General features: G+C 43.8%; 1 protein-coding gene across 2 annotated transcripts in view; it reads right to left on the bottom strand.

Annotated features, from left to right (window-relative positions):
• Nucleotides 1-2,691: 2,691 nt before the first annotated feature.
• LOC112214764 (helicase ARIP4-like) overlaps nucleotides 2,692-21,120 on the bottom strand; it is a 32,348-nt gene continuing 13,919 nt past the window's right edge. For both annotated transcript variants that reach the window (XM_024373772.2, XM_024373778.2), the window contains exons 8-22: nucleotides 20,945-21,078; nucleotides 20,626-20,822; nucleotides 19,821-20,163; nucleotides 19,279-19,456; nucleotides 18,646-18,864; nucleotides 14,611-14,729; nucleotides 14,268-14,392; nucleotides 13,544-13,643; nucleotides 12,902-13,107; nucleotides 12,240-12,415; nucleotides 11,931-12,127; nucleotides 8,691-8,875; nucleotides 8,110-8,199; nucleotides 5,527-5,619; nucleotides 2,692-5,297 (exon numbers count right to left, since the gene is read on the bottom strand). In XM_024373772.2, coding sequence (XP_024229540.2) covers nucleotides 4,348-5,297; nucleotides 5,527-5,619; nucleotides 8,110-8,199; nucleotides 8,691-8,875; nucleotides 11,931-12,127; nucleotides 12,240-12,415; nucleotides 12,902-13,107; nucleotides 13,544-13,643; nucleotides 14,268-14,392; nucleotides 14,611-14,729; nucleotides 18,646-18,864; nucleotides 19,279-19,456; nucleotides 19,821-20,163; nucleotides 20,626-20,822; nucleotides 20,945-21,078 — 3,312 coding nt within the window. In that variant the 3' untranslated portion in view covers nucleotides 2,692-4,347. The remainder of the gene's footprint in view (nucleotides 5,298-5,526; nucleotides 5,620-8,109; nucleotides 8,200-8,690; nucleotides 8,876-11,930; nucleotides 12,128-12,239; nucleotides 12,416-12,901; nucleotides 13,108-13,543; nucleotides 13,644-14,267; nucleotides 14,393-14,610; nucleotides 14,730-18,645; nucleotides 18,865-19,278; nucleotides 19,457-19,820; nucleotides 20,164-20,625; nucleotides 20,823-20,944; nucleotides 21,079-21,120) is intronic.

The raw sequence follows: 21,120 nt of genomic DNA, 5'->3' as shown, positions 1-21,120 counted from the left end.
ATAAAAACAAATACCTTATTTATGCAAGTACTCAGACCCTTTGCTATGAGATTTGACATTCAATCCAATCAATTAGGTTGGCGCCCAGGTGCGTCCTGTTTCCACTCATCATCTTTGAGATGTGGTTAAATCAATTGATTGGACATGATTTCGAAAGGCACACACACCTGTCAATATAAGGTCCCACAGTTGACAGTGCATTTCAGAGCAAAAACCAAGCCATGAGGTAAAAGGAATTGTCCATAGAGCCCCGAGACAGGATTGTGTCAAGGCACAGATCTGGGAAAGGGTATCAAAAAACATTCTGCAGCATTGAAGGTCCCAAGAACACAGTGGCCTCCATCCTTAAATGGAAGAAGTTTGGAACCACCAAGACTCTTCTTAGAGCTGGCTGCCCAGCCAAACTGAGCAATCGGGGGAGAGGGGCCTTGGTCAGGAAGGTGACCAATAGCCCCATGGTCACTCTGACAGAGCTCCAGAGTTCCTCTGTGGAGATGAGAGAACCTTCCAGAAGGACAACCATTTCTGCAGCACTCCACCAATCAGGCCTTTATGGAAGATGGAAGCCACTCCTCAGTAAAAGGCACATGACAACCCACATGGAATTAGCCAAAAGGCACCTAAAGGACTCAGACCATGAGAAACAAGATTCTCTGGTCTGATGAAACCAAGATTGAACTCTTTGGCCTGAATGCCAAGTTTCACTGGAGTAAACCTGGCACCATCATCCCTACAATGAAGCATGGTGGTGGCAGCATCATGCTGTGGGGATGTTTTTCAGTGACAGAGACTGGGAGACTAGTCAGGATCGAGGGAAAGATGAACGGAGCAAAGTACAGAGAGATCCTTGATGAAAACCTGCTCCAGAGCGCTCAGGACCTCAGACTGGGGAGAAGGTTCACCTTCCAACAGGACAATGACCCTAAGCACACAGCCAAGACAACGCAGGAGTGGCTTCTGAACAAGTCTCTGAATGTCCTTGAGTGGTTCAGCCAGAGCCCGGATTGAACATCTCTGGAGAGACCTGAAAATACCTGTGCAGCGATGCTCCCCATCCAAACTGACAGACCTTGAGAGGATCTGCAGAGAAAAATGGGAGAAACTCCCCAATTACAGGTGTGCCAAGCTTGTAGCGTCATACCCAAGAAGACTCAAGGCTGTAATCACTGCCAAAGGTGCTTCAACAAAGTACTGGGTAAAGGGTCTGAATACTTCCGTAAATGTGATCAGTTTATTTTTTTTATACAGTTGCAAAAAAAATGTTTTTGCTTTGTCATTATGGGGTATTGTGTGTATATTAATTAGAAAAATCTATTTATTCCATTTTAGAATAAGGCTGTAACATAAAATGTGGAAAAAGTCAACTTGTTTGAATAGTTTTCAAATGCACTGTAAATTCAAAAAACATCTGTGCATAGAACATACAAAGCCCATAAAAAAAATAATGGCAGTGTAATAATAAAATGAAGTAACAACGCAGGAGAAGTGTGTTTTATTATGTTAAAATAACATTAACAAAGTAACACAGTTGTCATATGCTGGATACATGGGGGTGGACTGTCCCTCCCGATCTCTCACAGTCAGTCTGTGCCACTGCACTGCTCTTCCACAGACACTGGACAAAAAGATCAACGTGGACAAAAAGAGAGGGGAAAAAAAGTTTAAAAAAAATAATACAGCAGATGAATTCGTATCCATCGTTATAAATAAAGACTTTTGGTAAATTCATACAATGAGATAAATGACAAACTAGTCAAGGCAAGCTAATATTATCAAGATGTTATAAAATAACATTGTTACTTAAACAACATACAGACCATGTTCTCTTCATGATAACACTAAGAAATAATAAGCACAGTGAAACTATTTTGATTGGGAGGGAGGATGGGGATTCCTTCTCCAAGGAAATAGTGTTCCCTATTAAAAGGACTGGGATGATTGGCTAAATCATGATAGACACAAGACATGGCCAATTAGAAAAAGGTTGAGGTTCCGAAGTGAGGTGGAAAAAAAACATGATCAACTTGAAACAGGCTGTAAGGAAGATGACAAGGAAGTAAGCAGTAGTGGGTGGGTAGAGTGGAGGTTGTGAGGAGTGTATGGTGAAATAGGGAGTAGAGAGTAAACAAACTCCACAAAAAGAGAGAGTTATAGAATAACTCCAGTAGGCTTATTCCATGTCCAACTGCAGATTTTATTCCAGTGGAGAAACAGAACCTTGAGGCCCGATCCATTCCACTCACAATGATTTTGACATGACATCACAGACCGAGAAAGGTACTGACCAACCACGGAAACTTTTGACTACTTTAATACACTAAGTAAATGTCCAAATACTTATGTAAAAAGAAAAATATTACGTATTCAAATGGGGGGACTAGACACAGTGCTTTCATTTCTAAATGGTAAAACAGATACATTGCCGTCAGAAAATATTCACTCCCCTTGACTTTTTCTACATTTTATTGTTACAGCCTGCCTGAATTTAAAATGAATTACATTTAGATTTTTTTGTCACTGGCCTACACACAATACCCTACAATGTCGAAGTGGAATTGTGTTTTTCAAAATGTTTACAAATGAATTCAAAAGGAAAAGTTTAAATGTCTTGAGTCAATACGTATTCAACCCCTTTGTTTAAAAAAAAAGAAAAAAAAAAAAAAGTACACATTGAATATCCCTTTGAGCATGGTGAAGTTATTAATTACACTTTGGATGGCATATCAATACACCCAGTCACGACAAATATACAGGTGTCCTTCCTAACTCAGTTGCCGGAAAGGAAGGAAACCGCTCAGGGATTTTACCATGAGGGCAATAGTAACTTTAAAACCGTTACAGAGTTTAATGGCTGTGATAAGAGAACTGAGGATGGATCAACAGCATTGTAGTTACTCCACAATACTAACATAATTGACCGCGGGAAAAGGAAAAAGCCTGTACAGAAAAAAAATATATTCTACAACATGCATTTTGTTTGCAACATGGCACAGAAGTCATTTTGCAAAGAATGTGGCAAAGCAATGAACCTCTTGTCCTGAATATAAAGTGTATTGTATAGGCAAATCCAATACAACAAATTACTGAGTACCAAATGTTACGGGTATGCTTTTAAATCGATAAAGACTGGGGAGTTTTTCTGGATAAAAAATAAACAGAATGGAGCTAAGCACATGGAAAATCCTAGAGAAAAACCTGGTTCAGTCTGCTTTCCACCAGACACTGGGAGATGAAGCCACCTTTCAACTAGACAATAACCTGCAAAACAAGGCTAAATCTACACAAGTTGCTTTCCTAGAAGACCGTGAATGTTCCTGTGTGGCCAAGTTAGTTTTGACTTACATCTACTTGAATGATGAACAAAATTTGGCAGAGCTTTTGAATTTTTAAAAGAATAATGGCCAAATGTTGCACAATCCAGGTGTGGAAAGCTCTTACAGACCCAGAAAGGCAGTGATTACATCTGTGGGTCTAAGGTGCTACAACAAAGTATTAATTCAGGGGTGTGAATACTTATGTAAATGAGATGTTTGCATTTCATTTTCAATACATTTCAAAACATGTTTTCAAGAAAATATTCAATCTTTTTTGAATTCAGGCTGTAATAAGTCAAGAGGTGTGAATACTTTCTGAAGGCACTGTATGTATGAAAATACACTAAAATAAAAGGTGATATTTTGTACTGTTGCCTCATGAAAAACTTGATCTCAAATTCAAAATGCTGGAGTATAGAGGCAAATGTAAAAATGTTAGCTTCATTGTCCAAATAAATTTGTAGGGGAGTGTATATTGTCTTCTAGTCCTTTCCAACTGGGTTTGCTACAATGTCTATCAAACAGCTAACGGCTCTAAAATCACATTTTTTAAATTTATTTTGAATGCAAACGGTCCAACAGACGATCACATAGTACCATCTGATGTGAGCTCCGAGGAGATAGTGTCCTGACAGGCCTCAGTAATCGTCATGGGGGTAAAATAACTGCACGGCCATGCTAGAAGACATAGCAGGAGAGGCAGTGCTTGGAAGCCCCAAGTTCAACCAACTGGTCCCCTACCACAAGAAGTCCATCCATTCCCGTCCATGGTCTCTGGTGCTCAGCCTCACCAACCTCAGGGGCTCGGGCAAATCTTCAGTCTCTTCAGTAAGATATTCAGCATAAGGATTTTGTTACTTTGTCTTGGTAAGCACATTGAGGTACGCCTCGTTCCCTCTCACTCGCCCGCTCATAGGAGTCTGTGTGTGTGTGTGTGTGAGTGTGTGTGTGGGGGGCTAAGAGGGTTAGCCAGGTTAGGGTGGGGAGTTGTTTGTTTTTGCAACTTATCCCTTCAGGGTTAACGAATGCTGGCTCATTGTCCTGTTACCTCGATGACGTCATCGTCCGAGCTGCTGCCGCCGTTGTCCGTGGCCATGTGATGGGTGTCAGGCCGGCTCAGGGCTGCACCCAGGAGGCTGGAGGGGGAAGAGGAGTAGTGGGAGAGGAAGCTGGAGCTTCCTCCAGAGCTGGCTGGGCCTCCTCCCAGGGTGCTGGGGTACATCCTGGGATCAGGCAGCAGGGACTGACTGTAGTTCAGAGGGAAGCCTGGGGACAGAAGGTCAGCCACACTGGGATTCATCAGGTAGGGGGGCAGGGTGGTGGAGGCAGAGGACACAGGCATGGTGTTGGTGGAGGAGGAGGTGGTGGTGGAGGAGGAGGGGAGGTGTCCATTGCTTCCTGTGGCTGAGGAGGCGTGGTTGAGGAGGTCCGCCCCTGCCAAGGGGAACATGGCCTGCAGGTCTCCCAGAGTCTGTCCTGCTGACTGGAGAAAGGGGGATGAGGAATTGCCTCCCATCAGCAGCGGGTGGCTCATGTGTCCCTCCAAGGCCTGGTTCAGGGGGGGGAAGCTGAGGCCGCCGCTGCCCAGGGAGAGGCCGGGGAAACCGGCTGCTGTCGAACTGCGTTTGCCCCCCGCCTGCTTGTGTCCACGGCTCTGGGCCATCTTGCGTTTGGAGCGTTGCAGAGCCTCGCCGATGCTCATTCCGATGTCATCTCTGAACTGCCGGCTGTGGTCCGATTCTGTGGTCTGATTGTGCTGCTGCGTTCTTCCCCCTCTGTCCCCTGTAAACGTGTCCGATGGTGACGGCAGCTCATTGCCCACGGTGACGGTATCCGCGGTGACGGCGTAGCGGCTGAGCTCTCGTAGGATCTCGGGGCTCTCGGGGGTGGAGGGCCACAAGGCGCTGTCGGGGGTCAGCCGTTGGCGCTCCGTGGGAGACGAACAGCCGTTCCCGATGGCGTGAAGAAGGGAAACCTTGGAACCTGAGGAAAATAGAGGGTCAAAATGGAGAGTAACTATTCATTTTTCAAACAGTGCTTCAACTAGATTCCCTTAAGTCTGCATCTTGATGAGGTCTCACTACTTGTGACCCCCAGGGCTCGGTACTAGGTCCACTTTGGTTCTCTCTGTAGTCTGTACACCAAGTCAATCTATCATATCCTGTCAAATGGATTCCTTATCAAATGTAATGTAATTGAACTTATAGTGCACCTCTGTTGGTAGCAGTTCCTCCCTGCACTGCTCTGCTGAGCTTCCCTGAGCGGATGGCAAAAATCCTGCCATCATTGGTCTTGATGTAGGTACCTGTGAGGAAGACTGCAGTTAATGGATGATAGCAAATCAAATCAAACTTTGTCATATGCACAGGATACAGCAAAGTTAACACAGTGCAATTAAATGCTTACTTGCAAGCTCTCCTCTCATGACAACAGCTAATAAAAGTATGAAAGGTATTCAGACAAAAATAAGGCTGCAAGGAAACACCAGTCAGTTTTGATGCTTAGGTTAATGTACCGAGCCCTTTATCTAAATGAGATAACTTGGGGAATTCAGGTGCCCATGTGGCTGTTGATAACCACTCGCTAAGGTGTGTACAGTATTTGGATTAGAGTATGTAGAGAAATAATTTGACGACATGCAGGTAGATGTGGGGCCACAGCTTCTACAGTATACAGTGCATTCGGAAAGTATTCAAACCACTTTACTCAACATTGTGTTACGTCACAGCCATACATTAACATGATTCCCCCCCTCATCAAACTACACACAAACCCCATAATGACAAAGCAAAAACAGGTTAAGAAATGTTTGCAAATTTATAGTAAAAAAAAAAAAAAAAAAAAAAAAATATCACATTACATAAGTATTCAGACCAGTACTTTGTTGAAGCACCTTTGGCAACGATTACAGCCTTGAGTCTTCTTGGGTATGATGCTACAAGCTTGGCACACCTGTAATTGGGGAGTTTCTCCCATTTTTCTCTGCAGATCATCTCAAGGTCTGTCAGTTTGGATGGGGAGCATTGCTGCACAGATATTTTCCGGTCTCTCCAGAGATGTTTGATCGATCGGGTTTAAGTCCGGGCCACTCAAGAATATTCAGAGACTTGTCCAGAAGCCACTCCTGCGTTGTCTTGGCTATGTGCTGAGGGTTGTTGTCCTGTTGGAAGGTGAACCTTCTCCCCAGTCTGAGGTCCTGAGCGCTCTGGAGCAGGTTTTTATCAAGGATCTCCCTGTACTTTGCTCCGTTCATCTTTACCTCGATCTTGACTAGTGTCCCTGCCGCTGAAAAACATCCCCACAGCATGATGCTGCCACCACCATGCTTCACCGTAGGGATGATGTGCCTTTTAATGAGGAGTGGCTTCTGCCTGGCCACTACCATAAAGGCCTGATTAGTGAAGTGCTGCAGAGATGGTTGTCCTTCTAGAAGGTTCCCCCATCTCCACATAGGAACTCTGGAGCTCTGTCAGAGTGACCATCGGGTTCTTGGTCACCTCCTTGACCAAGGCCCTGCTCCCCCGATTGTTCAGTTTGGCCAGGGGGCCAGCTTTAGGATGAGTCTAGGTGGGTCCAAACTTCTTCCATTTAAATATGATGGAGACCACTGTGTTCTTGGGGACCTTTCAATGCTGCAGACATGTTTTGGTACCCTTCCCCAGATCTGTGCCTTGCCACAATCCTGTCTCGGAGCACTACAGACAATTCCTTCGACCTCATGGCTTGGTTTTTGCTCTGACATGCACTGTCAACTCCGGGACTTTATATAGACAGGTATGTGCCTTTCCAAATCATGTCCAATCAATTTAATTTACCACACGTGGAGTTGTAGAAACATATCAAAGATGATCAATGGAAACTGGATGCACCTGACCTCATTTTGGAGTCTCATAGCAAAGGGTCTGAATACTTATGTAAATAAGGTATGTTTTTTTATACATTTCTAAAAACCTGTTTTCCCTTTATCATTATGGGGTATTATGTGTAGATTGATGAGGGGAAAAATGTATTTAATACATTTTAGATTAAGGCTGCAATGTAGCAAAATGTGGAAAAAAGAAGGGGTCTGAATACTTTCCAAATGCACAGTATATAGTGCCTTCAACAAGTATTCATACCCCTTGACATATTCCACATTTTCTTGTTACAGCCTGAATTCAAAATGGATTATATATTAAAAAAAACATCTTACCCATGTACACACAATACCCCATAATGACAAAAGTCAAAACATGTTTTTATTTTAATTGTAGCAAATTCATTGAAAATGAAATACAGAAATACCTAATTTACTTAAGTATTCACACCCTTTGCTATGATATACAAAATTGAGCACAGATGCATCCAATTTCCTCTGATCATCCTTGAGATGTCAATACAACTTGATTGGAGTCCACCTGTGGCCAATTCAATTGTTTGGACATGACTTAAGTTTCCAAGAGCACAGAGGTCTCCATTGGCAAACGGAAAAAATATGGAAAAACCCAGACTCTGCCTAGAGCTGGCAGTTCGACCAACCTGAGCAACCGGGCAAGAAGGGCCTCGTAGTCGCCACTGAAGATGCTTCAACAAAGTATTGACTCAGGGGTGTAAACATTTGTAAATGTGATATTTCATTTTCAATAAAATGTGCTAACATTTCTAAAAGCATGTTTTCACTTTGTCATTATTGGGTATTGTGTGCTGATGGGTGAGAAAAATCAAATCAATTTTGAATTCAGGCTGTAACAAAATGTGGAATAAGTCAAGGGGTATGAATAATTTCTGAAGGCATTGTAGGCTGTGTTCTTGTTACCTTTTGACCCTTTGATCATGTGGATACTCTCTCCTGCACCGATACGGGCCTGGACATCAGTGGTGCTGTTGGCTCCTGGGATCACTATATCTGAGAGGTCAAAAACAAGGAGTAAGATACATGTATTGTATTTGTCTTTTTTTTACTGAAATTATTCTAGCCTTCTAAAATTGAACATAGCTGCATGACAACTTAACATAGCTGCATGACAAATGGCACCCTATTCCCTATGCTGGTCAAAAGTAGTGAACTATATAGGGAATAGGGTGTTATTTGGGACATAGACCGGTGTTATAGGGTCTATCCTAATGCAGCCCCACAGCGTTTCAGTTATTCCTTCAACTCTTAAACCTACCCTTGGGTCGTGTTCAGTAGGCACAACATGTAAGAAAGTGCTTTGAAAAGGGGAGGTACCATCTAAACGTAATCCAATAAGAAAAGCTCATTTCCATTTTACGTCGCAAACCGTTTCGCTGCGGTGTGCCCTAATGAACAGGACTATGGCAAGCATATCAGTGTGTTATCAACACCAATTCTGTTAAATTCAAACTTTAATGTCCCCGCGGGGAAATGTATTGTACCAGTGGTAGTGACGATCCTCTGGACGTAGACGCCAGCCTTCTGCAGGTAGTTGACGGGGAAGCCGACCCCGGAGCTGGAGCCCGCCACGCCCATGCCCGCCATGCGGGGCATCATGGGAATGGGGGTGGACTGGACGGGCCGGACGCTGGCCACGGGCTTCTCATCACCCCGAGCTATGGGACGCCTAGTGGATTCAAAACACACAAGGATGAGGATCATACACAGTCTGATGTGGTTCAGATGGCATGGTTGAATTTGGAGGCGAGAAGGGTGAATCTCATGAAACAAGTTTTAACCATGTCTGTAGAAAATAGTTACAAAACCATGATGCCACTGCAAAAACATACTATCGTTCTGAAGAGTAAGATGCATAGTTTATGTCAGTGTCTTATTTTTAATACATTTTCTTTTGAATTTTGTAAATGTTCACCCTTATTCTCATTACCGAAATGCGTCCGGATTAAATTCTCAGGTCATTTTATACAAATTTATTTTAGAAAAAACAAACTTATTATAATAAAACACAATGTTGCTGTAGTATTTCCATAATTCATAACAACGGTAAACTAGCTGAAGTTTACATTTGACTATAATATTTATTACATAAAAATAGTGTCTGTGGACATGTCTCATTACCGTAACACTTTATCAAGGTCCTGTAAAAACTTTTTAAATAGGATTTTATTCACCCATGATGCATCATCTAGATGAGTTACCATGACCCTTTGCTAAGACACTCGAAATTGAGTTCAGGTGCGTCCTGTTTCCATTGATCATCCTTGAGATGTTTCTACAATTTGATTGGAGTCCACCTGTGGTAAATTCAATTGACCGGCACACACCGGTCTATATAAGGTCCCACAGTTGACAGTGCATGTCAGATCAAAAACAAAGCCACAAGGTCTAAAGAACCACCATAGAGCTCCAAGACAGGATTGTGTCGAGGCACAGATCTGGGGAAAGGTACCAAAACATTTCTGCAGCATTGAAAAGTCCCCAAGAACACAGTGGCCTCCATCATTCTTAAATGGAAGAAGTTTGGAACCACCACGGCTCTTCCTAGAGCTGGCTGCCCGGCCAAACTGAACAATCGGGGGAGCTGGGCCTTGGTCAGGGATGCGACCAAGAACCCAATGGACATTCTGACAGAGCTCCAGAGTTCCTCTGTGGAGAAGAGTGAACCTTCCAGAAGGACAACCATCTCTGCAGCACTCCACCAATCAGGCTTTTATGGTAGTGCCCGGACATTAGCCACTCCTCAGTAAAAAGGCACATGACAGTCTGCTTGGAGTTTGCCATAAGGCCCCTATAAAGACTCTCAGACCATGAGACACAAGACTCTCTGGTCTGATGAAACAAAGATTGAACTCTTTGGCCTGAATGCCATGTGTCACGTCTGGAGGAAACCTGGCACCATCCCAAAAGTGAATCATGGTGGTGGCAGCATCATGCTGTGGGGATGTTTTTCAGCGGCAGGGACTGGGATACTAGTCAGTATCGAGGCAAAGATGAACGAAGCAAAGTACAGAGAGATCCTTGATGAAAACCTGCTCCGATCAAGACCTCAGACTGGGGAAAAGGTTCACCTTCCAATAGGACAACAACCCTAAGCACATGGACAACAACCCTAAGCACACAGCCAAGACAATGCAGGTGTGGCTTCGGGACAAGTCTCGGAATGTCTTTGGGTGGCTCAGCCAGAGCTCGGACTTGAACCCGATCTAACATATCTGGAGAGAACTGAAAATGTTTATGCAGCGACGCTCCTCATCCAACCGGACAGAGAGGATCTGCAGAGAAGAATGGGAGAAACTCCCCAAATACAGGTGTGCCAAGCTTGTAGCGTCATACCCAAGAAGACTCTAAGCTGCAATCGCTGCCAAAAGGTGCTTCAACAAGGTACTGAGTAAAGGGTCTGAATACTTATGTAAATGTGATATTAATTACACTTGCAAACATTTCTAAAAACCTGTTTTTTGCTTATTATGTGTAGATTAATGAGGGGGAAAAACTATTCAATTAATTTTAGAATAAGGCTGTAATATAACAAAATGTGGAAAAAGTCAGGCTGAATTTTGTTTGGTATTCCGTGGATTTCATTTCGAGAAGCCCATGTTATCACACATACGATCCTGCAGCCACTAGCTAGCTTGTCACTTGACGTTTGAAGTTACCGCCATTCTCCCCGTGGAGCAGACACAGTGTTCTATTGAGCAGCGACCACTCTTTGACCATGGCCATAATGACATTCTATTTACTTTAATCATGCTTAATCCTCTGAGTAAACCGTCTAACTTTTAAACCATATACCATTCATAAACGATGAATGAAATCATTATGGGCGAACACCCTACAGAAAACCTAGTTATTTTGACAAAAACGATTCAGAAGATGCCAGAAAACAAGATTCATTAGGGTAATGAGAAATTAGAAAATACATTTTAATATTTACATTTTACATCTACGAATTATGTTTGACTCAGGCCCTTTCATTAGGTAAGCAATGTTAAAAATGATTAGAAATTGGTTTGTTTACAACTTTTTGGGACTTTAAGGACAACAAAGTCAAGGTATTAGAGTGCCCATCAACAAAGATCTGACCTCAACCCTATAGAAGATGTGTGGGCAGAAGTGAAAAAGTGTGTGCGAGCAAGGAGGCCTACAAACTCTGTCAGGAGGAATGGGACAAAATTCACCCAACTTATTCTGGGAAGCTTGTGGAAAGCTACCCGAAACGTTTGACCCAAGTTAATTAAACAATTTAAAAAGGCAATGCTACGAAATACTAATTGAGTGTATGTAAACTTCTGACCCATTGGGAATGTGATGAAAGAAATAAAGCTGAAATAAATAACTTATTATTCTGACATTTCACATTCTTAAAATAAAGTGGCGATCCTCACTGACCTAAGACAGGGAATCTTTAAATTGTGAAAAACTGAGTTTAAATGTACTTTGGTAAGTTGAATGTAAACTTCTGACTTCCAACTATATGAGAGATTCTGGAGCGGAGACAGACAGCGTTTTTCACCAAATTATGGAATTTGTTGTGCAAACATTGTGTCACCTCCCTCCAATACAGTTCCATACACAAGTACAATCCATGCCAAGGAATATTGAAGCTGTTCTGGCTCAATCCCCTACTAAGACACTATGTTGGTGTTTCCTTTATTTTGGTAGTTACTGGTCTGTTAGTGCTGTGATGGCGTAGGTAAGAGAATGGAGAGATTGTCACTCACCAGTTGCGCTGGTTAAAGGCTGGGATGTTGATGAGGGTCTGGTCACTGGTTGGGTAGTAATGGGCGTAGGAGGGGCGAGAGTAGGGCACGGAGGCACGCTTCTCGTCCTCGTAGCTCTTCTTAGCGGCTCTCTTCTCTGCTTTAGTGAGCTTGGACTCCTTCCGGTCCACCAGCAGAGACTCATGGTGGAAGGGTTCCTGGTGGGGTACAGATCAACGGGGTTGATCGATTGCACGTGTACCATAATAATGATGTACAGTGATGCATGACAGTGTGCATCTGTGAGAGAGAGTGAGTGTGTGAGCGTACCTTAGTGATGAGGTGGGGGTAGAGCTGGCAGGCTTGGCTGATGACTGTCTCCATCTCTTTGTGGGGCTGGGGAGGGGCTTTGGTCGAGTCAGGCTCCTCCTCTGCAAAGTGCAGCAGAGACTCCACCTCCTTGCGGGTGAACGTCAGAACCGGGTTCAGGTCATCCACTACGCGGTCTGAACACAACCAATCACAGTGTGTTATTGACCACTTAGACACAACCAATCACAGTGTGTTACTGACCAACTATAAACTGGGTGATTTGAGCCCTGAATTCTGATAGACTGAAAGTCATGGTTTATCAGACCACGGGTGTGACAAAACGTTTCATTTTACTGCTCTAATTATGTTGGTAAGCAGTTTATTATAGCAATAAGGCTCTTCGGTGGGTTTGTGATATATGGCCAATATACCACGACTAAGGGTTGTGTCCAGACACTCCGCGTTGCATCTTGCAAAAGAACAGCTCTTAGCCATAGTATATTCGCCACACCTCCTCAGGCCCAATTGCTTAATTAGACTCTCCTGGCTTGTACTACGCTGTCATTCATAATTCAACTTCTAGACACTTAAATCAGAATGAATGGCAGCATCTCAAATTAATCCAGCAATTTCCACACACACACAGTCATATCGTGCATCACTGTACCCCTCCCTCTTACCAGACATGCCCTGCTTGGAAACCTGTCGGTCGTAAATCTTCTTCTCCAGGGTGAAGTCACAGACCAGGCGGTAGATGTGGCAGGGCTTCTTCTGGCCGTAGCGGTACACTCGACACACAGCCTGGGCGTCGTGACACGGGTTCCACGACGCATCGAACACCACCACCCGGTTGGCCCCGATCAGGTTCACCCCCAAGCAGCCCGCCCTGCAAGTCACGCAACACAGGCTTATTAACAACATGCACAAGTGTGTGTGTTACCCTGTGTGTGTGTGTATATGCCTAAGTGAACAGCTGATCAAGTTCCCTGTTCAGCTGTTGACTTCTATGCAAAAGGAAGGGGGAATATGCAATTGTGTGTGTGAAAATATATCTGTGTGAGCGAGTGCATTTGTCTTCGTTTACACAGGCAGCCCAATTCTGATCGTTTGCCCAATTATAGGCAAACGAGCTGATCTGATTGGTCAAAAGACCAATAAGTGGAAAAATAATCAGAATTGGGCTGCCTGTGTTAACACAGCATTTGTTGTGTATTTGATTGAACAATATATAAGCATAGAAATAGAATTATTAGAAAGGGCAGAAGCCATCAGATCACAGCAATTTCACTTCTATGCGTATCAGTGTGTGTACAGTCTAGTACCTCGTTGACAGGAGGAAGACCCACGTGGAGGTGTTCTCTGGGTCGTTGAACTGGTTGATGAGTCTCTCTCGCTCTGAAGCAGACGTACTCCCATCCAACCCTGGGGGTTGACAGACAAGACACATTCACCACGTCAGCATCATGGGACGATTCCAGTCAAATCGTCTTGCGTTCCAAATGGCACCCTATTTCCCTATGTAGGACTCTGGTAAAAAAAGTAGTGCACTATGTAGGGAATAGGGCGCCATTTGGGATACAAAAATACTTCACTAGTGGATCTAGTGTAGTGCGGTGGTCAGTGCAGTAGGGGGCGGTACGACTTCATAAAGAAAAATAAAACACCTGGGCCGCTCAGATTCATTCATTGTTTTTTTCCCGGCTGAGATTATAACGAATGGACAGAGTTGACCTGATCCTGGATCAGCACTCCCATTCTGAGATTATGAATATGGGCCCTGATGGTTGAGAAAATGGCAAAGTGAGAGTGTAGATGAGTAAAGTTATCAGGTTGAAGCCAAGTACATGTCACAGGACAATTTGCTGTGAAAACAACTCCGGTCTAATAGTCTGGAACAACAGAGTACGTTAGTGGGCATCTAAATTGGATCTGGGTTCACAGCTGAGCCGACACAGAATCAAAGGGTTGCCATGGGCTCGACGACACTGACACCGTCCCGGGAGTAGTGGTTGCCATGGGAACAGGGTCGTGTGGACGATGACTCACTGTAGTAGTTGATGTTGCGGACCCAGGTCTGGTTCTGGCCATGGTTGTTCGGGGAGACACGGCCTGCTGGTATTGGCCGTCTGGTCAGGAAGTCTTCAATGACGGTCAGGGTGGACAAGCTCTGGCTGATGGACACACACACACGTTAAAAACACGTTCAAGTCAGTTAACTTCAACCATATGGATACTTCTAGGTTAAAAAGCAAAATCACACATTTCCGTCCTCTGCAAGAAAAAGGTCAATAACGTTAGAGTATAAGAGTATGCTCATAGAGAAAACACTTCATTCAAACCGATGATGTACATAAACACACTCCAAAAGAGCCGTAGGAATAGATCCAACCTGAAGACCAAGATCTTGTCTCCTCTGATCACGCTCTCGTCGATCAGATGGAAGAGCAGCAGCATCTTGGCTGAGTTCTCCAGAACTCCAGTCTGGTAGTTGCTCATGATGTCCTTGGCCTGAACAGAGATGGAACAGGACAGGAAGTGGGTGAGTGAAGCTGTCCATTCTTTCACACCAAGGGGAGGTCTAACGTTTTACAATATAACGTTAGAATAGGGCTGTGGTCGTTCATGACATTGTCAGCCGGTGATTGTCAAGTAAATAACTTCCGGGTCTCACGGTAATTGACTGTTCATTACCAGAAAAACATTTAGCATTTCCTGGCTTCCACACATAGCTTACAAGCCAGTGATGCAGACCTTTGGAACAAAAACATTTGAAAATGTATAATAAATCCATATAATATAGTCTACACGATCACAATAAATCAATGATTTATTTTAGACAGGTCTAAAGAAATATCCTATGAAGAAAATGTAGTCTATTTCAGAAGAACAGAATAGCAAACTGAGTTATCCTTGTTGGGCCCTGATCTGGCTATGCCATATAGCTGTGGGCTATACCAGTTCATTTAGAAGACAAGATTTGCTTAGAATTTTGTGGCATTATTTTATATTATGAAGAACAGAATTGAACATAGCTCAATAAAATGAAGGATCTTTTCTCCAAACGATTTGGGGGAGTGCGCACATACGGCTATTCTATGTTGAGAGGTTAACAAAGAGACAAGTACTCCAATATGCTTAATTTAGAGTTATTAATGTAACTTTAGTTGAGATACAAACTTTGCGCTATATGTTTTTATTTTTAATACATTCTAAGGATGCATGATGCAACTAATGATGATTTGAAAAAAGTAGCTTGAAAGGTATGAGCTCTGCTTTGTTGTTTTTTTGCGCAGGCTGTCCACACTTCATCAGTCTCTCATTCACAATCTGACAAGTACTTGATAATGCCTCAAATTTCCCGGCTGCATCATCTTTGTGTGGCCGTAATGCCATCTAAAAAAATCCATGCCTTTTGCAGCCAGTGGCCATTGTGCCCTTGGGCTGAATATAAGAGTTATAATTTACTTTTCCCCACTGCGTGCCGAAGCACCTCTCTCACGCACATGGCTCTCAGTCACGTGATCGGGTCTTTCTCACAGGCTACAAGTGAAGACAGACACATCGGGGACACAACTGCGCTCGTCCTTATCCAATTTCATGGTGCATATTGAAGACATTGGAAGAACGAACAGTCCACATTTACCAAAAAAGATGAGTAGGCCTAACGAACAGCAAAAGCACTAGCCTATATCAATCTATTATCCCCCACAGTACAAAAGTTGACCTATTCTGTGCGAGAAATAAATATTCAAAACAGTCCGGGACAGTTGTGGGATGCAATAGATCCCAATTAATTCCCGGACACCCAAAAGTACTCATTTTGAATGCTTAGCAGGTCAGGAAAATGGTCAAATTCACACACTTATCAAGAGAACATCCCTGGTCATCCCTACTGCCCCTGATCTGGTGGACACACATGCTTCATTTGTAAATTATATCTGAGTGTTGGAGTGTGCCTCTGGCTAAAAACAAGAAAATGGTGCTGTGTTTGCTTAATATAAGGAATTTGAAGTGATTTATACTTTTGATACTTAATACTTAAATCCAAATACTTTTAGACTTTTACTCAAGTGATATTTTACTGGGTGACTTTCAATTGAGTCATTTTCTATTAGGGTATTTTTGCTTTTACTCAAGTAATGACAATCGGGTACTTTTTCCACCACTGCTTGAAACTCAATCGCTGCATATGTAGTGGTTCCTCCTTCAAACGTTGCAGTGTACTGCGGCGCAGCTTGCATGGTGCAGCAGAATTCTATGGCAGGTTATTTTAAGTGTGAACCACTGGTACCATTAATGCTAGTTAGTGCTAGTTTGACCACCAGAAGGCATCTTTGAGAAGCATTTGGTAGCCTTCAATAAATGGCTTTACTAGAGACCGGGGTTCAATTCCCCGATGGGGAGGAAGGAGTAGGCTGTCCTTGTAAATAAAAACTAATTCTTAACTGACTTGTCTCGTTAAATAAATCCTATTGCTTCGAACTTCAATATGCTCTATTTATAAATAAGACCTACACCACATTACTCAACACTAGTGAGACTCATGTAGCCTACAGTAGGCCTACAGTATATCGAAAAACATGACGTGACTCTCAGCCAATAATTACATATAGAGGATTGGAGGATATTTCTGTAATTCAGTGATATTCCCATAGTAATTCGTTATGGATCAATAACAAAAAAAACATTGACATTTTGAAAGAGTATTTTTATAATTTTATTAATGAACGCATAAAGATGCCATTATTAGTTACATTGTTTTAGTTTGAACCTGCAGACTGGAACTAAGAACAGAACAGCGGGAACGTTTCACTAGTCGGCGCCATTATTAGTGCAATGCCCTTTAAAGTGTGGCAGGATGGGGCCAAGGGTATTAAACCAGCATCTGTAGCAACACAGCTTGCAGTACTTTGCAGTGTCTTATAGACCATTGTGCCACTCAGGCTCTGTACAACGTGAACGGTCGGAAGTGACAGTGCTACAGTAAGAGCAAAATAATCCTAACAAAATAAAAGATTAACAACTTTACTGTAAGAACAATTTTAGTAAGAAATATTGAGTTCGAGCACAATTATCAGTTTCTATTTAGGTTTATGTTGCCCATTCATTGTCAGTTAGTGACACAGTAGGACCCAAAAAGCATAATCAGTGCTCTAACTCACTCCTTGCACTGGTCTGGAAGTGGTGACGCAGGGTACCGTACTAAACATAGAGGTAATTCTTGGTTTAGTACTGTACCCTAAGTCCCACGGCGTAATCTCGCAACTTTTAAAAGGAGGAACCACTGTATGCCAGTTAGGCTCTATACCCGTTAAGAAGTTATTTGGCTACTTTAGTTGTGATACAAACCTGATCAAAACATATAGGCCTATGGGTTAGGCTACATGAGGTGTGATACAAACCTGATCAAAACATATAGGCTTATGGGTTAGGCTACATGAGGTGTGATACAAACCTGATCAAAACATATAGGCCTATGGGTTAGGCTACCTGAGGTGTGCGACTAAGATTTGAAAAAGGTCGCAAAAACAACATGCACCGTTTGCCTTAAGCTGGGCATCATTCAAAAGTGATAATATATAAATGATAGTGATAGGCTAATATTGTCACTCATTCTTGATTTAATCTTGTCTTTACGTATACTAAATAATATCTGTGTGAAATTTGTTTTGATTTATAATGTCTCATTATCATGCACCGGGCTCGAAACAGGGGCAGCGGGGGAAAAAAGGAATCTATGCACTTAACTAGTGAATGGAGGACGCTTCTCCCACGGTTCATTTTCATGCCAGCCTGGTAGGCTATAATCCTGTTTTTATAGAGAAGCAATGTGCTTAATATTAGGAAGGCTGAAAAATAAATATAGTAGGCCTAAACTATAGAAAGCTGATGGGGTCCTCCTCTTTTTAATAGTGGCCATCCCTCTGTTTTCTCCCACAATTGCATAGCCTATAGAAAGGTTGAGCAACATGAGCACATGGGCTCTCATGAAGTGTTTGATTTGATATTTGAGAACATTTGCATTGATGTCAGAGTGATTAAAGGGACAATAGAGTGCTGAGTATCAGGCAGTTAGCAAGTTTGGTAGGCTACTAATGACCATCAGCAGCATCAGAGCTTGGAAAAGCCTAATTACCATGACTAAACGGTCACATGGAATTTGACTGCCATCATGACCGCTGGTGTGGCATAAATACAGTCAAAGTAACAGCACTACGTTAGAATCCCCACAGTGGAAATTCATGCAATAATGGTGTTATTTTTTCATTTTTCCCAACACTAAGGTAGCCTGGTTTTACTAGACACAGCAACGTTCGGTGTGGTTTGACCAGGCTAATTCAGGAGAAGTACCTGACAAAATTCCAGCCAACCAACCAGCGGGTGGGTTGGGAGGACAGAGACAGAGAGAGGTGTCAAGGCGTACCCATTCGTAGGTGATGACCTGATTGGCTCTCTCCTGGATGGGGTTGAGCGGGGGCAGGGTGATGTTGGACCGGCTGTTGGCCGAGTCGGCCGCTTTGGCCTTCAGGCCAGCGCAGCGGGGGTTGGTGGCCGCCGTGATGTCATCCAAGTCCAAATCCTGCTCGTTGGCCAGGTTCTCCTTCTGAAGGGTCTCATAGAGCACGTCAGGGTGGTTCCAGATCTACACACACACACACACACACACACACACACACACACGATTAATGAACAGACTACAATAATGTTACTCTGGTCCAGGTGTCAAGAGTAGGCTGATTAGCCTGACTGCTTTAAAGGGACAGTTCACCCAAATTACATATTGGTTTCCTTATCTTGTAAGCAGTCTATGGACAAGCTATGACAGCAATCCATGCTCCGGTTTTGTTTACCTGGCCACTGTCTCCAAATGCTAACTTTTTAGAATTTGTAGCACAAATCCAATACAAGACAATATCCCCAGAATTAGCATTTGTCCCTGCGTTTCATCTCCAAATCATCTGAAATTGTGTAGCTGCTGTTGCCTGGCTCTCTGTGTGTGTGTCTGTCGGTCTGCCTGCCTAACCCCACAGCACCAGTGAAGTCATCTCAGACTAACCTTGCAGCAGACGCAGAAGGCCTTCAGCGGGTTGAGGCCCAGCCAGCCGCTGTTACCTGCCTCTCTGAAGCGGTCCATAAACTCTGCGTAAAGCGCCCTCTGCAGGGGCGACAGGCGCACCATGATCACGTGCTCGTCCTTGGAGGGCAGCTGGTCCCTCAGCACGTCGTGGCCTCGCCTGGGACAGACAGGGAGGAAACAACACGCAAAGATCAGCTTAGTACTAGTACGTATACCTAGACAATTCAAAGAGCTTATAGGAGAGAGTAGGGGCTAGGGGTTGATTTGGGATTGGGGATGATGCCCGGGTCACCCAAAATCTTCTCCCTAAACACCAGTAAGGCTGTTCTCTGCTCTTGAGTAATGCGATAATGGGTCGTATATGTATGACCCTCGATACATATGGCTATTGGACAACTTGAGATCAGGATTTTGGTTAAGTCAGGAGAAAGGGTTGTGCAAATAATATGTGAATGGAGGATAATGTGAGCAAAGTGGGAATTCTTGATTAAGTCAGGAGAAATCCCATTTGTGGAACTGACCTCTGGACGAACCCCTCCAGCAGGCTATGCAGCACATGGCTTCTGTATCTCATCAACCTGGCGTCCTGTGGCGTGCTGTCCACACACTGCCCGTTCAGAATGGGCCTCTCGAACATGTTACTGAACTCCTGCCTGGTGCCCAGGAAGTCAGGCCTGACAAAGTCCACCATGCACCAGTACTCTATCAGGTTGTTCTGGAGGGGGTAGCCCGTTAGCACCACGCGTCGCCTGGAGCGAATGTTCTTCAGGGCCTGCGAGGTGCTGGCGTGGTAGTTCTTGATGCGGTGGCCCTCGTCACAGATCACCACGTCTGGACCGGGCCTGGCCAGCGCCTTCTCGATACCTGGGTGGGTAGGTGGAGAGAGCGCAAAACACAGGTTGAGGAAATGTATGGAGGAGTAGAGAGAGAGTGTATGTGTGTGTAGGTGTGTGAGAAAGGAGAGTAAACACAGCTTACGGGAATGCCTGATGAATAAATCAAACAACACCGTTCTCTAATGTACTATCAGTAGTGATTAATACCATCATTTTCATGTTATTGATGTGCAGAAAATACATCAGCCTTGGAATTTGAATAATGGTAATTTATGCAGATATCGATAACGCATTATTCTCCAACATCAACTCTCTATACTCTATTGTTTCATCGTTATACTGGTACGCAATCTCTCATTTTCAATGGATCAGGGGTTTCTTGTAGGAGTTCTGATCTAGGATCAGATTTGCCTTCTAGATCACTATGAATAATATTAGATGGACAGGTGGGACCTGATCCTAGATCAGCACTTCTACTCTAACCCCTGACCTTTCATGAGCTCCTGCTGCCTGTCCTCTTCATCCAGGTCGATGATGACGGGTCCCTGGGGCTTCTTGGACTTCCTCTTCCTGCCCGTCACAAAGCTCTTCTTCAGGGACAACAGGCGGTACATCTCATAACCCATCAGGAGCACGCCGCCGTCACGTGACCAGTCCTCCACTACCTTAGCCCGGGCCACCGTGGTTCTGTAGGGCGCACACACACGTCAAAATTGGTAAACACGCACACATACTAGTTAGTGTGTTTTGTGTTATGGATATAACACACACAAGTGTGTTAGCTAGCTCTACTATATAATGTTACGTACTTGTGCTCGTCATTGAGGATATGGACTCTGAAGGTGCGTCCTGCGACTGCGGCAGGGTCACTATCAGGGGGCAAGGCCTCTTGTGATGGGAGCCACAGGTTAAACTCTGCCAACCAGTTCTGGAGCGTGTTCACCTAGGGGAGAGAGAGAGAGAGAGAGAAAAAGCTAGATAGATG

This window comes from Oncorhynchus tshawytscha, linkage group LG02, assembly GCF_018296145.1.
Source record: "Oncorhynchus tshawytscha isolate Ot180627B linkage group LG02, Otsh_v2.0, whole genome shotgun sequence".
Lineage (NCBI taxonomy): Eukaryota > Metazoa > Chordata > Actinopteri > Salmoniformes > Salmonidae > Oncorhynchus > Oncorhynchus tshawytscha.
The sequence above is the reverse complement of the archived record's forward strand: the minus strand, read 5'-3'. Positions and strand labels throughout refer to the sequence as shown.